The sequence below is a fragment of the Sparus aurata genome, chromosome 18 (genome assembly GCF_900880675.1).
Source record: "Sparus aurata chromosome 18, fSpaAur1.1, whole genome shotgun sequence".
Taxonomy (NCBI): domain Eukaryota; kingdom Metazoa; phylum Chordata; class Actinopteri; order Spariformes; family Sparidae; genus Sparus; species Sparus aurata.
The window spans coordinates 13,606,710-13,627,037 of NC_044204.1; the positions used below are offsets into that span (position 1 = coordinate 13,606,710).

General features: G+C 45.1%; 2 protein-coding genes across 14 annotated transcripts; one reads left to right on the forward strand and one right to left on the reverse strand.

Annotated features, from left to right (window-relative positions):
* Window positions 1-435: 435 nt before the first annotated feature.
* Window positions 436-10,087, reverse strand: LOC115569181 (uncharacterized). Of its 12 annotated transcripts, none has more exons than XM_030397129.1 (6): window positions 9,785-10,087; window positions 9,342-9,487; window positions 6,900-7,026; window positions 5,794-5,851; window positions 5,598-5,696; window positions 436-1,450 (listed from the first exon to the last, which is right to left on the reverse strand). In XM_030397129.1, the coding sequence occupies exons 1-6, from the start codon at window positions 9,848-9,850 to the stop codon at window positions 1,206-1,208; spliced, it is 741 nt and encodes a 246-aa protein (XP_030252989.1). In that variant the 5' UTR covers window positions 9,851-10,087; the 3' UTR covers window positions 436-1,205. The 12 variants fall into 12 exon arrangements, 6 of the variants coding, with proteins under 6 accessions (XP_030252989.1, XP_030252991.1, XP_030252988.1 ...); XM_030397131.1 differs by having other exon boundaries at window positions 9,326-9,487; XM_030397128.1 differs by having other exon boundaries at window positions 6,918-7,026; window positions 9,288-9,487.
* Window positions 10,088-11,897: 1,810 nt separating this feature from the next.
* Window positions 11,898-18,874, forward strand: slitrk4 (SLIT and NTRK-like family, member 4). Of its 2 annotated transcripts, XM_030396556.1 has the most exons (3): window positions 11,898-12,338; window positions 13,281-15,810; window positions 18,210-18,874. In XM_030396556.1, the coding sequence occupies exons 2-3, from the start codon at window positions 13,323-13,325 to the stop codon at window positions 18,302-18,304; spliced, it is 2,583 nt and encodes an 860-aa protein (XP_030252416.1). In that variant the 5' UTR covers window positions 11,898-12,338; window positions 13,281-13,322; the 3' UTR covers window positions 18,305-18,874. The 2 variants fall into 2 exon arrangements, with proteins under 2 accessions (XP_030252416.1, XP_030252417.1); XM_030396557.1 differs by lacking the exon at window positions 18,210-18,874 and having other exon boundaries at window positions 13,281-18,186.
* The last annotated feature ends 1,454 nt before the right edge of the window (window positions 18,875-20,328 follow it).

Sequence of the window (20,328 nt, forward strand, 5' to 3'; positions counted from 1 at the left end):
TTCAATGTCTTCAGGCTACTGTAGCTTTCACCTTCCTTTTACCCACCTTACTTGATTAGCTGATACATTTGCAGGAGAACACAGATGTACAGAAATGTTGTTCACTGACCAACACGTGGCTACAGCATGAGCATCCAGTTTGCTTTTTTCCTTGTCAGGAACAGAACTGCCTGCATGACGTAGAATGATACAGGACAAGTTGTCCTGATAGCAATAAACAATGGACACTATGTCCTGTCCTGTCCCACTTTATGTATGCCATAAAAATAGAAGCTGTCTGTGAATCATCATCCATTTTTAACTGTTTTTTTTTAGGCCCAGAGCGGTTCACAGTGGAGTTTCATGTGAAAGCATTGATGGAAATGTACATTTTGGGAAATGTGCTTGTTTCCATTTTTGTAGGATGAGAAAAATGAGGTGCGTAAAAAGTGGAGGTAATGTTGGTAAGTTTTAATCACATTGGGTTTGTTCCCGTTTGCTGACTTATGTCCTCGCTCTCTGACTTACCATCGGTGCGCCAAGAGAGAAAAAAACACTATATGTTGGTTCTGATTGACAGCTGTTAACACTATGGTAACAGAGGGCTGACCACACCGCTAACAGCAAGCTTAAGTGTGCAGGGTGATAAAAGCACAACACTCACCAGCAGCCTGCAGTGTACAGACAATCTGCTCCCACAGATGGACTTCTCTGTCTCTGTTATAAGAGTTGCTGTGTGATAAAGCTCAGAATAGATAGACACAGCCAGAAAGAAATGTAATAATAATGACAATATCAATAATATCTAGGTTTCATATAGCCCCTTCAAGAGTCCCAAGGACCATTTTACATTAGGGAGGACATTAAAAAACAAAAATCAGGATCCAGGAGCTGAAAGCCAGATAAGTGGGATGGTTGGGCGGATGACAGAGCAGGATGAATTCATCGAGGGCAGATGGACTTAGCTGAGGTTGTAGGCCTTGTTTGAGCAGGTGGTGCCTCAAGAGTTTTTTGAATGTGTCCAGAGATGAAGCACTGAGGATTGGAGAAGGGAGAGAGTTCCAGAGTGGGGGCTGTGACACTGAAGGCTCTGTCTCCAAACGTTTGCAGCCAGGTGTTGGGGGTGGGAAGGAAGCCCAAGCCAGAGGAACACAGCTCCTGCAATTAGGTAAACAGGTAGAGTTGGTCAGTAAGGTCCTGGGGGGCAAGGCCAATTGATTTGCAGGTCAGGATTTGCAGAGGATTTGGTTGTGGATGTGGGTCTTAATGGGGAGCCAGTGGAGTTGATCTAGTCTGGTGAGGGTGAAAACCCTGGCAGTTGAGTTCTGCACATGCTGGATGCCTGTTGGGGACCCCGAACAGGACACAACTGCAGTTGTCGAGACGGGAGGTAAAGAAGGAGTGGATGAGGGCTTCTGCCACAGAGTCCGGAGACTCCACATGCAGATTTGTTGATGGATTTGATGTAGGTCTGAAAAGAGAGGGTAGAGTGCAGGTTGCAGGTTGCAGACCTCAGACGAGTGGTTAGGGTTAGGGTTACTTTTTGGGAGCAGCTTTCCATGCCAAGGCGGATATCTCCAACCTTCTGAAGCAGCGCTTTGGGGGCCACAATGGCAAAAAAAACTACATGCAACAGACCTCAAACTTGAACTAACTCACATATTTCTCTGAGTGTGAACATTGTTGGAAAAAATTTGTTGGGATAATTTAAGTACAATTCTCAACTATACAACACAGTCATTTTTTACACATTTTAATGCAGAATTCTTACAGATCATTCCTTTAACCAGTAAAGCATGAGGTTACACGAGGTGACCTAACCACGGATTTTGAGCAGCAGTTAAACTGTTGACTGGAACTGCTTGAGAGTATGTACAACTATAATGGACGCCCGTCAGCCAATCAGAAACAAGTGGGCAGAGTGTCCTTGGCAACCCAAAACTAAAAGAAATATTGTCTATATCACAACTCAGAATCGGTATTCGCCAACTAGTCACACGACAACAGAGTGTTATATTGCCGTAAATATTCTATCCTGAAACAGGCCTCAACCAGACTGTGATCCACTATCAGAGAACAGAGCACATGTGAACCCTACCCCGGTGTGCTCATGCAGAAACTGGGGCTTGGACCGGGTCTTGGATGAGCGGCAGGCCGAGCCCAGTGGGACAGCAAAGTGCACCTGAGCCCAATTAACCTCTGTCTATATCTTTGTGTGTCCCGGTGGACGCGGTAGACGAGCCCTGGACTGAACCATGACAGGCTCACATGGTTAGCACGGCACCCTGAAAAAGACACCACATACGGCCTGATGCATCCTGGAAAGCAGGGATTTTTTTTTTCTTTTATGGCACAGGTTGTGTGTGTTTAATGTTGGTACAGGCCCAGATATCCTGCCTCTCTTCCCTCTGCAGGACGCTGAACAGTCGCTCTGTGCTTCCCAGTGTCTCTGTGACTGTGCATCTGCATATTTCCACATGCTCTGTACACCTCGGCTGTTTGAAACAAATAGGGAAGCACCTCACGCCACGGTGCACGCTGCTAAATAAATAATAGGCCATCAAACACTGCCGATTTATGTAAAACTAGCCGGCGCTGTAAGCATTTATTTTCCCTTCATCGCTGGCTGGGAGAGAAATGAGTTGCGCACTCAGGGTGTCAGTATCAGGGTTAAAGCTTTCCTGCAGTGCTGATAACATGCAATAATTCTGCCTGGATTATTACGCCCAGAATAAGTGTCACCCTTTATTTGGCTCTCAGAAAAGAAACAGACGCTCAACTTATTTTCTACTGATTACAACGTGTCAGAATGACGTGGAGAGTCTTTGTAAAGGCTTATCTTATTTTTAGGGCTTGTGTTCGATATCCTGTAAATGTGGAAGTTTCAAATGTCTATATTTAGCCTCCTGATGCCCGACAAACAAAAAATGAGATGAATAAAGTGTTACAGTAATAACTCTACAGTGATTTCAGTCCCATTCTTAACCCCATCTTGGCAGCTATGGTCAGGCTGCAGGTGGAAGAGGAACAATTCACACTAACTTTTCCACGCAGACATAAGCGGTCAAAACCCGAGGTCTGCAAGCATATAATCTTTTTTATTACATTCCTTAAATCTGCTTTGTTCTGTCATCTGTCTACCTGATGTTGATTAGGCAATATCTCAGTTTTCCTGTCACCTCTTAAAAAGTAGAAATGTCTTTTTCTTCGGTGGATTGTTCAATTTTAATGGATAGTGGAGAGTTTAAACTCTCCAGGAAAGCAAGAAAAGAGTAAAGATGAGAGAAACAGTGGTCTCAAAAAGGACCTTTCCTGTACAACAGAAATATGAGATATTATATTTTTCTTCTTTTCTAATGCGTTAGTCATCATATCACCCCTCAGATCGCTCACACCTCACAGACGTGATTTTCATATGCCACTTATTTGCAATTCTATACAGCTTAAAGCTTGGCCTCTACCTACCTCTCTTGTGTCGGTTATGCATGTCGAGGGCTCTGCAGTCAAGTAAGCAAAATGCAATGTCTGGCTAGCCTTTGAAAACAATGCTTGCTGACTAACACTTCATATGTTGTGTCATATTATGACTTTTGGACTGTTAGTGATGTTACAAAACAGTCGCTGCCGGTTTGAAGCATTGGGATAATGAGTTAAATCCCACACTTAATGAATCATTTCTTTGACTGTTGGCCTCAACAGGAACACTAAACCTCCTTGAGGAGAAAGAATAATCTCCCTTCAGACCTAAGAGAATGTGTGTGGTCCTGGTTCTGTTCTTCTCTTATTCCTGTCTTTATCATTTCATCACGAATGTTAGCATTGAGCATTGAGGCTCCAGTGTGAGCGTTACTGACCCAGACACTGAACATCTTCTTCAGCAGTGCTCTTCCACACTCACGACTCTGAGCCCTGCTGCTCGTCTTCCTAGCTTTTTCCAAAGACTGACTTTATCTGAAGTGTCTGGTGAGTGCAGTGTTATGGTTGGGCAGTAAGCCGGCAGCACTATGCGACTATTAGGTGCAGCGTCAATAAACAGTGAAGCTGACCCTTTGACCTTTCGGATGCAAAACGTCATCACTTCTTTGACCACCAATTTCTCAATTCACGGCAGATTGATGCGGCAATTGTCGTGTTTAAGTTTGATGGTAGAGGTGGCAGAGGCTGGTTTCAACAACTTCCCGATGAATTAGAGCCATCCTTTTTAACCTCCCGTGTGTTTACAGGTTTCTGGTATGAGGGGGGAAACACTTTGATTTGGGTTGTACTTCCTTAAATCCGATCGCAATCGTCACGGGGTGGTCCTAAACAGAAGGGTTGAGGCTACAGTGCCCCTGAAAAATACCACACTGGAGTGGAGCTCTGGCATTATAATGGCTAAATCCTCACAAAGGAAAAGAGCTGCAAGCTTGTTCAGGTTTGTTAGCAACCAGGATAGTGTTAGGGTAACCTGCCATTTTACAGCTCGTAGTTTGTGCCTAGTGTCGGGCTCGTATACCCACAGTCTACATGTGGTGAGTCAGACTTACTTGACGTAGCTGGCAGTTCATTGATTATCATGACTCACACCGATTTCTAATCCTATTTGTATGCCTATCTTTCTCCTTAAGACAGATATGTGGATATGGTATATTTATATATGTGCATAACGTCTACCCTCTGGTGTCTGCAGCCGTAACAGAGAAGGGACCTTTTTAAAAAGACTTCCATCTTCAGCAGAAACAAACCGTCTCAGGCTGAGTCACACAGTACCGACAGACAGACGGAGGCATTATTGGATTTGGTCTGTCCATGGAATTTGTTGACAAAAGAAATATGTCATTATGACTCTCGTATCCCCTTAAAAAAAATAAAAAATCTAGAAATGATGTCTTAATAACATCGACGCGATTAAAAAAATGACTCCGCGCTGACGCTAGCGAGCTCGTGTCGCACTCTCATATGCTCCCGCTGCCTCACTCGCTCTACACCGCTGACACCAGTGTGAAATTTACAGCTCGGAGCAGTAAAAAAATCCCGGCGATCTCAATACTACATCACGTTGGGTCACGTTTTTTACTGCTTACATTAGACTTTCATAAACTGCGGAGCGGGCCTGGGAGGAGAGACCGTGGGCCTCTTTTCAGTGGATCATCATATCATATGCCATGTATTGAGACTAGATTTACCGCAGGCTAAAAGACCGTGGAGGAGGCGCGACGCCCAGCGTGTGCCTCACTTTACATCCCTCCACAACTGCACTGGACTGTCACTTACAGTACAGGTCCTTATAAGCTAGCGTATAGCTTTGTTTTCTTTGGCACACACTGTTGGAAATATGTGAATAATAATTCTATATTAGACGATGTGATTCTCTATATCTATGTCGATCGTTGGCTATAAAATGCTCTCCAAATGAATAACCAGTAATAAAACTGTAGAAATGGTGTTTAAATTGCTCTATTATAATTGATACACTAACATTATAAGACCATAATTAAAGATGGGTAATACTGTATATTCTTTGCTGAAAATAATTGTCATATACTGCATTATGTAGTATTAAATATTTGATATGTGCTTACTGTAGACATATTTTAGGGCAACATTGAGTGCACAAACTGTGGGGTTTGTACGCCAACCTTGTGCAGATGTGTATTGTTTTAGCCTCATGTCTGCAGTCTGTAGTCTCGGGCTGCGGAGAAAACTTCGGCCTATCGGAGGGGAGAGCCGTATGTAGCCTGAGAGACAAAACCCAGGGCAAAATAAACATCAAACAATAGAAGGGGATTCAGATATCCATCCAAAGTGGACAGCTTCATGCCTGTCAGTTCCCACCTGGCATCAACACGCTCCTCGACCAATTTCCATTATGATCGGACCCCAGCTCCCTGCTCTGTATGCAAATTGACATGTAAATCACTGGAACAAACGGATACAAGTTTTTTTTTGGTTTGTTTTTACTCACTTAAAGAAAAGTCTTCATGTTTAATGTTTGCCGAATTAAAAAGCAGGCCCAAATAGATAAGAACTGTGTTGCCGACAGCGTTTCACAAACATAATATAAAGCATCTCTGAACTCCACAACTCACAAAATTGAGCATTTTTTTAAGGGAGTCTGGTGACTTTTTTCCACAGGCACAAAAGAAGTTGCCTGTATTAGTTAGCATTCAAGTTTGACATGCTTACCGTCACGAAAATGTCGCCTCTTTCTTAAATTTTGTGAAATAGATGAACGTAGTTGAAACAGTGTGGAGGACGTCAGTTGAGCAAGGCCTCCTTCAGTGTGTCCCGGGACACATGTGCACACACGCACACACACACACACACACACACACACACACACACACAGGCTACTAAAAGAATGTGGTCACATTGCACATGAAGACCACCTCCGACTGTGATCTGACCGACCGGATCACAGTCTTGTTCACACCTGTACTTATGGCCGTCCACTTGTGACGGGATTTGTCAGGACAGATGTTGACACCGAGTGTGACAAGCTCGTCGCTGTGAGCACACTGTAATTAGTAAAGGCGACTCGGACATTTGTATCATGCTCTCTTTTCACACACAATTGACAAATCATATTGCAAAATACGGACTGAATGATTGTTGTTACTAACTTTTGAAGTAAATGTCCCGCAAATGACATTCTAACAAAAGAGAAGAAAGACGTTCGCAGGCCAGCTTCTGAACGAGTTCTCATTTGTTGCGTAAGAGAGAAATGAATTGGCTTTTTCTCGCTGCAATCAGATTTGCATCAATATTAGATTTGCATCGGCGGTGCTGCTGGCACACAGCTGCAGCAGGACAACAGGTGTGTGATCCGGCTGAAGCCATTGATCACTGAGCGTGGCACAGTGCCACACGGCTGGAGTAAAAAAAAAAAAGTCAGCGAAACATTATTAAAATGAGGAAACAGAAGGGGAAAAAAGCCTCACCTGAGCAGCATTACCCACCTCTCCTCTTGAAAAAAGCGGCGCAGTTGCTTTTGCGGCCAGACGGGGGCGACACACCAAAGACTTTAAAAACTCACAGCACAGGAGACATTCCCAGCATTCACAGTGGCTGCAAAGGGACAGAGCGAATGAGGTTTTCTTTTTGTTCTTTTTTTTCGACACGAGTCCCTCTAAACACATATTAAAATGCTTTTATTTTTTAATCCAACAAATGGGATTAGGGCGCACAAGATTCCAGGTTTTTCCAGTGTTTGGACACAGGAAGCAGTGTCTCGGCCACATGGCCAGACTACCAACGACAGCTGAGACGGAAGCAGGGGCCCTGCCAACTGTCTGGCTCATTCTCTTGTAGGCCTGCTTCCCTCAGGCCACTCACAGCCAGTGTAGGAACATGTCCAAGACTGTCAAATATCAGCACACTCATACACACACACACACACACGCTCTCTCTCTCGTGTATTAGTCTGCACACACACTCACACACACTGAAAGGAGTCGAGGAAGAATGCTTGATTTGCTCCTTTCGTGCAGGAGTCGGGGCTACTTTTGAAAGCTGCTCCTGAGAAGTGAAGCGCGGTCCAGTTTTGCATACATTACTGTGAATCAACCCACCAAGTGACTGGGTTGGTGTTTTTTGTTTTGTTTGTTTTTTCCATAAATAACGAAGGATAAATCGCACGAGAAGGCTGCAGGAATCAGCCGAATGAGGGAATAATTGAGAGCGAGTGTTCTATCAAAACATGATAACTTACAGACTGAAGCGTCTTTAATTAGCATCCGGCGCCGTGTAGTGGAGTGGAGTGGAGTGGAAAGGGATTGCTTCCAAAGGGAGACCGCGAACTGCAAATCGCAAAAACGCACCGTTCACACATAACACTCTGCGGTTATGTGGCTGATTATCGTGTTATTATCCGTTCCTCAAACACCAACGGTGGAAAGACGCTACACGACATTCAATTATGCACGATCCAGAACACAAACACGACCTTTTCAATGTAAAGGTTACAGGAGGGTAAACACAATGAATGCGAGTGCCATGAATGGTACCGCGCAGTTTCATTCTTCTTTCTGACATGCGTGACAATGCATGAGTCGGCAGAAGTATGCGTCAAACTCCACTGATAAACGCGACGATTGTTCTTCTCTGTATATTTAATTTGTTCTAATGTAAAGCACGGTTATATAAATTAGCACACAGTGAAGCACACTTTGGATGCATTCAAGAGAAAGTGGACGGGGACATTTAGTGTCGTCTATGTCGAGTGACTGCAACGTGATCTGGAAGAGACGTTAGCTGATGAAAACTCGGCAACCTATCAGACCTGGTGATTTAAGTGCACCACTGATTAACACCTGCTATGTAGAGAGCGGCTGTTTACATTAACAATTGCATATCTCTAGCAGCAGTGGGAGGAATATAAACACATACATCAGACTCTTGAAGTCAAATAACATCAGACTGTTAGAAAGATGCGCAAGTAATGTATTTGAAATTCCTTTAAAAATGACCCCCCATAATACTACAATAACTACCTCAGATTGTGTTAAATTTGCCCCCAATGAAATAATATTGTGACATTATATATATATATATATATATATATATATATATATATATATATATATATATATATGTATTATATATATATATTATATATATATGTATTATTATTATATTTATTATATTATTTCCAGGACACTTCCAGCTGGTTTCCATCTAACTTCCCCTCAGCAGGAGACCAAATTGATGTGAGTTGTCTAACTTCTGTACATTTTTTTTTTTTTATAAACTATTGACATTTTTAACACACTTGTCACCCTTTTGATATTTTGAGTAACAGGGAGAAAAAAGTTAAAGGTCCAAACTGTGAGAAAGTTGATTTTGAGTCTTATCCCAAACTGTGTAAACACTCTTTTTTGGGATGGGGGCCGACCTGACCTACAATCCCAAAGCGTCTGCGTTTGACAAGAAAAGACTGAGGCTCATGATAAACAGGTTATCATACCTGTGCATAATAACTCGACCTGCGCGAACTAGCTGGCACGAGGTAGCAGCAGCTCACCTCAGTGTCCTGCTGAGGGGACGTTGGACAGAAACTGAAAATAAAATGTCATGATCAGAAAACAGTTAAACAGAAACCAGTCGGACATTGCTTGTAAAATAGATGAAATAAACTACCAGCTATTTACTCACTGCTAATTGGAAAATAGAAGCATATTATTGAATGATTCTGAGGTCATTATCGTGGTAATTTGAGGGGGGTTTCCTCAGATACATTTCAAATACGCTACACCTACACACCATGAAATAAGTGCTAATGAATAAAAACTGTAATCAGCGACATCATGAATTACAGTGTCTACCTGTACCTGTGGCATGTTTTACTTTGAAATCTGGTGGAGCTCACCCCCACCTGCACGCACCAGCTCCAAGAACGACATCCGTCCCTGCTGCACCTCCCTCCCCTCCGACACGGGCCGACCTGCCGCTGACATCCATACTTCCCATCTTCCCCTTTCTCCGGCGCTGCTTTTTCAACGTGTGCGTCACTTGGCTCCGTCACCTGTTGCTGCAAGAGGAAACCAGAGGTGAGGCTTCCGGTGAGGCCGCACACGCTGTCGGGTTTCAGGGTGCGACTCCCCTCCCGTGTTTTTTTTTTTTTTTTCTTCTCCTCCCGTGGGGGTGTCAGCTGTGCGGAAAGGAGGAGCGCGGGCGCTGCGCCGAGGACGCTGGACTCATCTCACATGAATAAATCAACACAGGGATACACACACACACACACACACACACACACACAGGTAGACTGATGGAGCCTGTCAAAATAAAATAAAATAAAACAAATAGTAGAATCAGAGTGTAGCTGTACCTCAGGACTCGCTTCTCCTCCTCCTCTTCCTCCTCCTCCTCCTCCTCTCTCCAGCGCTCCATCCATCCATCCACCTCCTCTCCGCTCCGATCAGATCTTTCTCTCCTGCAAAACACACACAAGACGACGAGGGGAAGAAAAAAAAATGTGAGCCGCGTGAGCCTCTGATAGACTGATTTCCCACCTTCACCCTCTTTTTCCTCTCGCAGCCCGTCTGACTGCAGCACTCTTGAATAATAACCCCCTCTCCTCCTCCTCCTCCTCCTCCTTCTCTCTCTCTCCCTCTCTCTTTCTCCTGTTTAAAATGCCGATCACGGGCGCGCTCCCGTGCCCGGTTTTTAAGCGCGCGCGCGCGCACACACACACACACACACACACACACACACACACCCTCTCCTTGCCTGCCTCTCTCCAATCGGGCCTCGGGGACGCGCACATGTCGCGTCGCGCAAGTCAAGTCCAATGCGACGATTTGGCAGGAAAAGCTCCTTTTATCTTTTCGTTCGTTCTTTCTTTATTTCTTTATGTTTTTTATTTTTATTTTTTTTTATTTCTAGTCCTCTTTACTTTTCGCTCTGATCTTGATCCCCTTAGAGGTTACGCGGGGAGGAAAGCATGGGGGAACAAAAAAAGAGTTTCCTTGAAAATGATAATTTAAGTAAAATAAAGGGTAACTGTGAGATCGTGATAAAGTGTCACTTTGAGTGCGCTCGAAACAACGGATCTGTTTCAAGGTCTGGAGTTAGTTTTTTCATTTGCCGTCTCTGAGAGAGAGAGCGAGAGAGAGAGATACCCACTACCTTCTCGTCCCTCTCTCTCTCTCTCTCTCGCTCTCTCTCCCCTCCCTCCCTCCCTTCTCTCTCGCTCTCTCTACATCTCTGCATTCTCCTCTTTTATTCGTGTGGGAAGCTCAGTGAATGCGGCTGCAGCAGGAGCCGGCAGACTTAACGCGCCTGACACGGATACCGTTCTGTTTCTTACAGGAGGGAGAAGGAAGCTCGCCTTCCTCTCTTCAGACTCCCTCCGCTTCACCGCGACTGGATATCTTTTGGCTTTAGAAAAGCAGACAGGAAGAACGAAAGAACGATAGAAAGAAAGAAAGAAAGAGAGCGCACGTTTCCTCCTCTAAGTTGATTTTGTGTGTGTGTGTGTTGTTGGTGACATTCGGTGTGGAACGATGGGAGCGGGAGAAAGCGCGGAGTTTTTTCCAGCTCCTCACTCGCACCGCAGCGGACTAAAGGCTGAATAACTGCATTATTCATTTTTACGCACCGGTTCCTCTCCTCCTCACTTGTTTCTCTTGTTTCTCTCTGCGCTTTTCCACCTTTTTCTCTTTTCTTTTGGGGTCCGGGTGAGGAGCGTCGCTACCGTCATAGCCCTTTTCTTTCTTCTTCTTTTTTTTTTTTTTTTTTTAAGGGAAAAAAAAAAAATCCTTCCCGTTGGATGGACAGCATCTCTTCCGCCGTTCGCTGAAGAGAAACCAGCAGTTCTTTTTTTGTTCTTTTTGCACGGGGGTCAGTGATAAAAAAAAAAAAAAGAGAGAGAGAGAGAGAGAAAAAGAAGAAAAGACTGGATTTATGTTGATTCGATGGGGGGGAAAAAATAACACACCGACGCGCACAACCTGATGGGAGCGTTTTGGCTGCGTTCGCCCTCTGAAGCGTTCTCCCGGTGCGCAACTTCACTCGAAACAAACCCGTATTTATTCACCGGAGCATTGGGGGGTTGCTGAGCCGAGCTGAAAAGCCAGCCAGACGCACAGTGTTGGACATCCTTTCTCTTCCTCCCCTCCCACCCTCCACCTCTCTCCTCTCAGTTCCTCTACCCCCCCTCCCCTCCCCTTCCTTGAAATAAACTCGAAGAATGACGGACTTATTTCACCGCATCACTGACCACCCTGCGCCTTTTTTCACACCTTGGAGTCGCCGGACGCGCCGTCAAGATCTCTGAAAAAGCTGTCCGCCTCTCCCTTTCTCTCTCTCTCTTCCTCGCTCTCTTTCTCGCTCTCTCTCTCCCCCCTCTCTCCCGGCCTCTCTCTATCTCTCCCTGCAAAAAAACAAAAAACAAAACAACAAAAAAAAAACACCAAATGAACGCTCTCCCATGGAGGTAGTACAGCCACCTTGGGGACCGAACGACCAGAGGGGTGATTTTTCCAAGCAAGAGGAGCCCGTCAGCAAGAGACGCATCGGGTGAAATCGGAGCCACCGTTCCCCCCCTACCCCCCTCCTCCACCCCTCCCCTCTCTCTCTCTCTCTCTCTCTCTCTCTCTCTCTCCCTCCCTCTCCGCTCCGATCTCTCCATCTCCTCCGCACCCCCTCCACCCCTCTCCCTCCCTCCCCCTTCCTCCAGTCCAGTACGCCTGGCTCGGGTTGATATACAGTATCCCGCATGGAGATATAGGGGGGCCGGAGGAACCTTGTTGCGCCCCCGACAACTGTCCGCGTTCCGCTCGAGCCGGGGAGGACCGTTTTGCGCACGTCTCCATCCATGTCTCACCAACGCTGCCCCGTGTCTCCGGAGGGAGCCGCATTCATTACCACTCCAGCTTTGGGTAAGTGGGAATTGATTCTGATTTCATCCATGTTCCTTTAAAAAAAAGAAGAAAAAAAAAAAGATGTTGCTACTAGATTTGAGGATCGTTTTTTTTTTCCTTTGGTGTCAAACACGAGGAAGGAAACGGGCTGTCAGCGTGATAAATGTGTGCCGCTCAAAAAAAAAAAAAAAAAACATCTCAATATGTCAGCAGCAGGCTCAGTCCCAGTTGTTCCTCTTCCTCCTCATAGTTGCCTAAATAACCTGAGTGTGCTGCTTAGTGGCGGTGGAGGTGCAGGTGGTGGTGGAGGATGCTGCTGCTGGCTTCACATGAGACCCCCATGAAAAAGAGAACTGCAGCCGTTTGACTTTGATTATGTTGAATGTGCCGAGAGGGGGAGAACACACAGTCGTGCTGCCGTCTTTTGACATTTTTTTTTTTTTTTTCCAAGACGATGCTTCACGCTCTGGATGTCAGAGTAAGATGCTTTCTCGAGCGGCGGCAGCTCACGGGTTTGAGTAATTTCCAGGGCATGTGGTACTTTTCTTTGTTTTCTCCTCCTCCTGCAGTGTTGAATAATCTGCATCAAGCGTTTTGCGCCGTCCAATGATTAGGCTGAATCACTGTGTCAAAGCCAAAGCTGCTCCCTGCGATGAGATAATGAAAAAGTGCACTAATCGAAAAATGAGAATTATTAGCAGCCATAATGTTTTAATCACTGCAAAACCTTACAATGACGCCCTGATGTGATTTCTAAGACTAAAAAAGCTGAAAAGTGATGAAATGTTGCTGTAAAATCAATATTGAATATGCATTTTGATGGTTTGCTTTCTGTGTGTGTGTGTGTGTGTGTGTGTGTGTGTGTGTGTGTGTGTGTGCCAATATGTGCTCTGGTTTGCACATATGTGCGCCTGTGGTGTGGATGCTCCTGCGTGCACCTGTCTTTTTCCTTCTCCAAAGGTTACTAAATGGTTTTCTGGGGGAGGATCTCTAACCGGCGAGATGCTGCTCGTACTCCTGCTGGCAGCCTTTTCTTCTTCCATCTCCGGCACCCTCTCCTCCTCTCTCTCCTCCCCCTCCATGTCGGACGGACCCCAGACGGTCGACCCGTCCGCCTCGGACTTGATGGCCGAGACCTGCAGCGCCTGCTCCTGCATGTCGGTGGAAAACGTGCTGTACGTCAACTGCGAGAAGATCACCGTCTACCGGCCCACGCAGCTCATACCGCCGGCCTCATCCCTGTACCACCTGAACTTTCAAAACAACTTCTTAATCATCCTCTACCCGAACTCGTTCCTCAACTTCACCCACGCTGTGTCACTGCAGCTGGGGAACAACAACCTGCAGAACATCGAGGGTGGGGCATTCATGGGGATGAGCGCCTTGAAACAGCTGCACCTGAACAATAATGAGTTAAAGGTGCTGCGAGCGGACACTTTCCAAGGGATAGAGAACCTGGAATACCTTCAGGCTGACTACAACTTGATAAAATACATTGAAAAGGGAGCATTTAACAAACTGCACAAGCTGAAAGTGCTCATACTGAATGATAATCTCATACAGGCACTTCCTGACAACATATTTCGCTTTGCCTCGCTCACGCACCTGGATATAAGGGGGAACCGGATCCAGAAGCTTCCTTATTTGGGGGTTCTGGAACATATTGGGCGTATCGTAGAGCTGCAGCTGGATGACAACCCCTGGAATTGTACCTGTGATTTAGCACCTCTCAAGGCATGGCTTGAAAACATGCCCTATAATATTTTCATCGGCGAGGCCATATGTGAGACACCTACTGACTTGTACGGGAGGCTCCTGAAAGAAACCAACAAACAGGAGCTTTGTCCCATGGGAACAGGAAGTGACTTTGATGTCCGGATGCCGCCTATGCATCCTGATAACGGGCAGTCCCCCTCCAAAGTGTCCCCGACCACCGTGGTTCCCTTAGCCACAAAATCGCCAAAAACCACTGACTCATCAAAGATTTACGGTAACGGTATCGTGGCTGGTTTACCCCCTTTTGGAAGAAATAGCCAGATTGTTTCCTTTCAGACACGGACCCCTCCATTGTTGTGTCCACAGCCCTGCAGCTGCAAAGCCCACCCCTCTGACTTTGGCATCAGCGTCAGCTGTCAGGAGAGGAATATTAAAAATCTAGGTGATCTCATTCCCAAACCCCCAAATGCCAAGAAACTTCACCTGAGTGGGAATTACATCCATGACATCAGCCCGGCAGATTTCCAAGGGTTTGAGGGTTTAGATCTGCTCCATCTCGGCAGCAATCAAATCGTAACAGTCCAGAAAGGTGTGTTTGCTAACCTCACTAACCTGAGGAGACTGTATTTGAATGGAAACCAGCTGGAACAGCTACACCCAGAGATGTTTTTGGGCCTGTCAAACCTGCAGTACCTATATTTGGAATACAATGCCATAAAAGAAATCTTAGCGGGCACCTTTGACTCCATGCCGAACCTGCAACTCCTCTATCTCAACAACAACGTTCTGCGCAGTCTCCCCGCCTACGTGTTTGCGGGTGTCTCTTTAGCCAGACTGAATCTGAAAAACAACCACTTCATGACCCTGCCAGTGAGCGGAGTCTTGGACCAGCTGCAAACATTGACCCAGATAGACCTGGAGGGGAACCCGTGGGAGTGTTCCTGCGATCTTGTCGCCCTCAAACTCTGGCTAGAAAAGCTAAGTGATGGAGTGGCTGCCAAAGAGGTGAAATGTGCCTCCCCTGTGCAGTTCTCCAACATAGAGCTGCGACTCTTAAAAAATGAGATCCTGTGTCCCAAGCTTGTGGCGAGGCGGCCGTTTATTCTCACAAGCGCCACCCCTATTTTGACCTCGGTGTCGCCTGCTGGAGTCGGCAAAGCACCACCAGGAGGGCCCGTGCCTCTCTCCATCATGATCCTCAGCATCCTCGTAGTGCTTATCCTCACTGTGTTTGTAGCCTTCTGCCTTCTAGTCTTTGTCCTGAGGCGGAATAAAAAGCCAGTGGGCAGGCAGGAAGGGCTCGGGAATCAGGAGTGTGGCTCCATGTCGCTGCAGCTCCGCAGACACAGCCACAAGTCCGGCAAAAAAGGTGCCATCCCGGGAGACGACTTGGGAGGCGAGACGTTCATCCCCCAGACCATCGAGCACATCGGCAAGAGCCACACCTGCGGGATCGGGCGCTCGTCAGACATGGATGCCGGGTTCAAGTTTGCAGACTCGCAGCGGCAGAAGATCATCCTCAAGGACAAGGACGCGCTCTCCACGCTGGAGCGCAACAAACGCCTCAGCACCATCGACGAGCTGGAGGAGTTCCTGCCGCACCGAGAACCCAGCATGTTCATCCAGAACTTCCTGGACAGCAAACGAGATTTCAACAGTATAGGGATGGGCGGGTACGAAATCCGCTACCCGGAGAAAACGCTGGATAAAAAGATGAAGAAGTCCTCGCTGATAGGCGGGAACCACAGTAAGATCGTGGTGGAGCAGAGAAAAAGTGAGTATTACGAGCTGAAAGCCAAGCTCCAAGGACCGCCTGATTACATGCAGGTGCTCGAGGAGCAGACTGCGCTGAGTAAAATGTAGGGATTGTTGTGTTTGATTTAGTGCATTGATTACACACACATACAGGAGGAAGTCAGACACACACACACGCAGGCAGACAGACAGCCAAACAACATCTGCCTTTCTCTGGTTCTCGCTCTATGGCCACACACACACACACACACACACACGATTCAACCCCCCCAAGATCTCTTGCTTTCTGTCTCCATCTCCCTCTCCGCAGCCACACATGCACACACACAGACACACACACTCCCACACACAGCAAAAAAAAGTGCCTTCTGGAAATCCTTAATGACCAATGCAGAGATGGACAAAATGGCTCCACACTACAAAAAGCTATTACTAGAATCAGCGTGGATCTATTTCACAGTAAAAGACCTTTCGGATTATCCACGCCACCACATGTATGATCTCACATACATAAACCACAGGACAACCCGTAAAAAGCAACCAGACAGTCAGAGTATTTTTGCTGCTAATGAAATGGGTACTTATCTTCTTCTTCTTTCTTTTTTTTTTTTTTTTGTTGTTGTTGTTCTTGTTGTTCTTTCCTCCTCCTTTTGTTTTTTTTCCCAACCAAAATCAAAAGGGTCTTGAAAACAGTGCTCGAGAATATACCTCGCCGTCTTCAAACCCCCTCGTTTAAAAGAAAAAAAAGAGAGAAAAAAAAAAAGAGGGCATGTCGGTCGTTGTTCTTTTTGCTCTGGATTGAACCCAAAACCACTACTTCTGGTATGAAATTAACATAAATTGGGGACTCGATGGATGCTACTTTGCTTTTTTTCTTTTTAATTTGCGGGGATATCTTGTTTGTTCTTGGGGGATGCTCTCTGGAGTTGGCTGCAGACTCTCTGCCATCTTGTCGGGATTACGCACCAGTAGCAGTACACCTGCTCTTTGCTGGGAGGCTAAAATAACAGCTCCTGTTTTCCATTCACGGGGAACCAGAGGGCACCGCAAAAAACTCTTTTTCGGGGGAATGATTTAGTGACGTGTTCTCTTTTGTGTAAAGAGCCATGTGAATTATAGTGTCTTCTGAATGGAGTTGTGTTTCTCTTCAAAAATTGCTACTTACAGTAACTGTATGTTTTGGGTGAAATCTAACGGCACATACACTGTCAGAGGACGTTGTTTCTGAAAAATGACAAACCCAAGGATAAAAAAAAGAAAAAAAAAAATACAAAGCTGCTTGCCATGTAAGCGTAACCTGGAATTTATTTTGTAAGTCTTACATTATTTGTATCTGTGGGACTGGTTTGTAAATTACAAGGAAGGACAAACACACACAAACACGCACACACACACACACACACACAATCATATATACTGTACGGCGGAGCATCATCATGAAGAGACTACAAGCCAGAATTGTCAAGCAAAACCGCTAATATAATTCAATCGGTGACCCTCCTCCCCTTGTCAGCTCTCAATTCGTAGTGAAAAAAAATTTAACAACATAGTTAATTTATTTTTCTATGCAGGATTATTTAAAGAGTTATTGGTATTATTTAAAAAAAAAAGAAAAAAAAAAGAATAATACGTACACAAAGAGCTGAAAGGACTTGAAAAAGAGTGATGCATCAGAGCTAATTCAGGCCACCAGAAGTGACTGTCGAGTCCTGCCGGGAGGGTTTTACGTTCCTCTCAGTTTGCTGGAGAACTCGACCCGCTGGACCAGGGTTGTGAAATGTGATCTGTGATGTTTCCTTTTTATTGTGTCGCACGACAAAGCCGAGGCCTGATTGAGTCTGTGAAGTTTCAAGCCGTTTCCTTATTCTTATATCTCCCACAGTATCTTGTAAAAGGTTTCTTATTAACATTATGCAACCAAAATAAATGTGCATTAAACTTGATATGGTTCCAGAATGGTTGGGATGGGAGGCGGGCGTGTGCCAAGACACTGGCGGGGCAGCGGGAAGAATCTAAAGCTCTAAATTGCTAGAACCTGGGCAGAATCATATCATAAAAACACCATGTGCAATATTAGTAACAAATGCTCAGTCATGATGGCTTCAAATACTTTTTTTTTTTTTGGTTTAATTTATTTAGTTTGAGGTTATATTGTCAAGACAGGTTCTATTTGGAAAAATTATTTTATCAGCCTAACTCTATCCGGTCCTTATTTAAAAAAGTATTGTTACGTTAAAATTATGAGTGTTTATTGACATTACAAATGAATAGAATGTATCTTGGAAAGTATAATAAATACAATTTTCTATCGGTCATAAATCTCCTGTATATTGGTTAATTTTTCTCTTGTATAATCATGTTGAAATCAAGGTATTAAAATCAGCACCTATTTGCACTGTGTCCCCCTATTTCTTTTAGTTCACATCCTCTGGGCTTCACCGGGCTGCTTCACTTTAAAACAAAAAGACTCCTCCTCCGCTGAAACCGCCAGCTCCTTTTTCACAGCATTTTGAGTTGTTGTTTTTTTTGTTTTTTTTCTCACAGAACGAGCCGGGATTGTCTGACAGCTCGGTGTCGGACGTCGCAGCTCGTGTTTTTTTTGGGGTTTTTTTTTTGTTGTTCTTGCTGTTACTCTGGTTCAGATGCTCTGAAAAAGGCCAGAAAGGCACATTTCAAAGATGTACCATTGCCAAATTCCACCTGCCTCAATGTATGCTCATCCACATACCGTTCCTTGTCTCTCTTTCCAGTCTTTCCATCTCCAAACATCCTCAATTCCCTCTTCCTCTTCAAGCTTTTGAAGACGTTGTTTCCACCCTGGCCTCATTGTCTTGAAGGTTCCTTCCCTAACCCCTCTCTTTTTAGACACCTATCAAACATTCATGCCCGTTCCATTTTGGGGTTAAAAATTCAGATTTCCTGTTTCTGTGTTAATCCAACCTATTGGGCTTTTGGGAGACCAAGTAGCAGAAAGTATGACTCATCCAGACGCCGGAGAATTGTCCTCATTAATTATTAATACCCTTGGCAGTTATGAACTAAAAAAAGGGATGCTCGGATGCGGGGGACGTATGAATCTGATATGTCCGCCCCCTCCGCACCGCTCCCCCCCCCCCCCCCCTTCCTCCGTCTCTCCTCTCTGTTGTATTTTCAACCATAAAACTCTGTAATAGAACAGAAATATCATTTGGATACTCGGGTAAAAGACACTCAAATTTGGCTGGAAAATTGGTCTTTTCAGCCCAACATTTTACTGCAGTCACTTGGCTCCGGTGCAGGGTTTTGTTCTTGAAAGCTCCAGGGGTCCTTTAGGGGGGTTAACATGGCATCACCAGAGAAAGGAGTGGGGGAATGGTTTATTTTCACCATAATTTAACTCACAAGACATCAGCACAATGAAAAATGCACAAGGAGCCTCATTTCTTCTGTCTCTCTGCTGTTTGAGCACCTCACCTGCCGTACAGTTAGGGAAACCTGCGCTTGAGCCCTAACTCTAAAAATCATGTCTGCTGTCTCTCATGGTGTGTTCTTATATGATGGGGTTGTTTGTTGAAATGCACATCGATCAGGGGAATGGGTTTTAAGAGCTATGCTGGAGTAGGAGCATGCATGAGGTCTACTTTTGGCCACAAGGGGCGCTGTGAGCTAAGAACATACCAGAGAGGGTGAAACTTGTGACTGGACTGCAAGAGGATTAGAGCTGTTTGAAGGCTTTAGATAGGAAAAGAGAGATAGAAGGAACAGAAAGAAACACTTTTCATATATGCTATTTGAAGAACTGCCCTTACTTTTTTTTTTTCCCTTTGGAAGTTAAAGGAAAGGATATTTCTGAAGCTGCATAACAAGCTTTTGATGATGATTTGTATTATTTCTTGGAAAAAAAAAAGATTAATGAGACTAATTGTGGACTTTGGGTCAAGGCGTGTATGGAAAAGTAACAAAAAAACAACCACAGACTGATAGAAGAAAAGAAATACAGGGAAATACAAGCTATTTTTCTAGGTGCGTCTTGTGCAGCAGCCTGGGGCGTTAGGGCTTCACGACATGAGACAGATGCTCCATGTAACCAAACGTCACGTACAAGTTGTAATTATTTCAAGTTAATTACACTGATGGCAGCTTTTGCACACCTTAGGGTCGACGGGTGCGTGGGAGAAGATGGAAGGGCTGCCAAAATCAGGAAAAAGACTCTCGCACACTGTCCACTACACTTGCATTTCAGTTTGGACCTTCATCAAGTTCTTCCCAAGATATCCTGATGAAGGTCCAAGTATCGAAACGTTGTTGTCAATATTTAAATGCAACTGTAGTGGACAGTGTGTAGGAGTATTTTTCCCCAAGTAAATTAAACTAGAAGGGTCTAGTTTTTATTTTCAGACCACGTAAGACCTTATAGAACCATATTCTTCTACCTTGTGTTGAGTTGTGTGAGTATGTCGCACAGAGTTCAGTTTATTAAAGCAACACACGTCAGCATGTTAGCATTCTTCCCGGCATGTATTAGGTGAGAGTTAAAGACCTTTCTGTTTCATAGTTT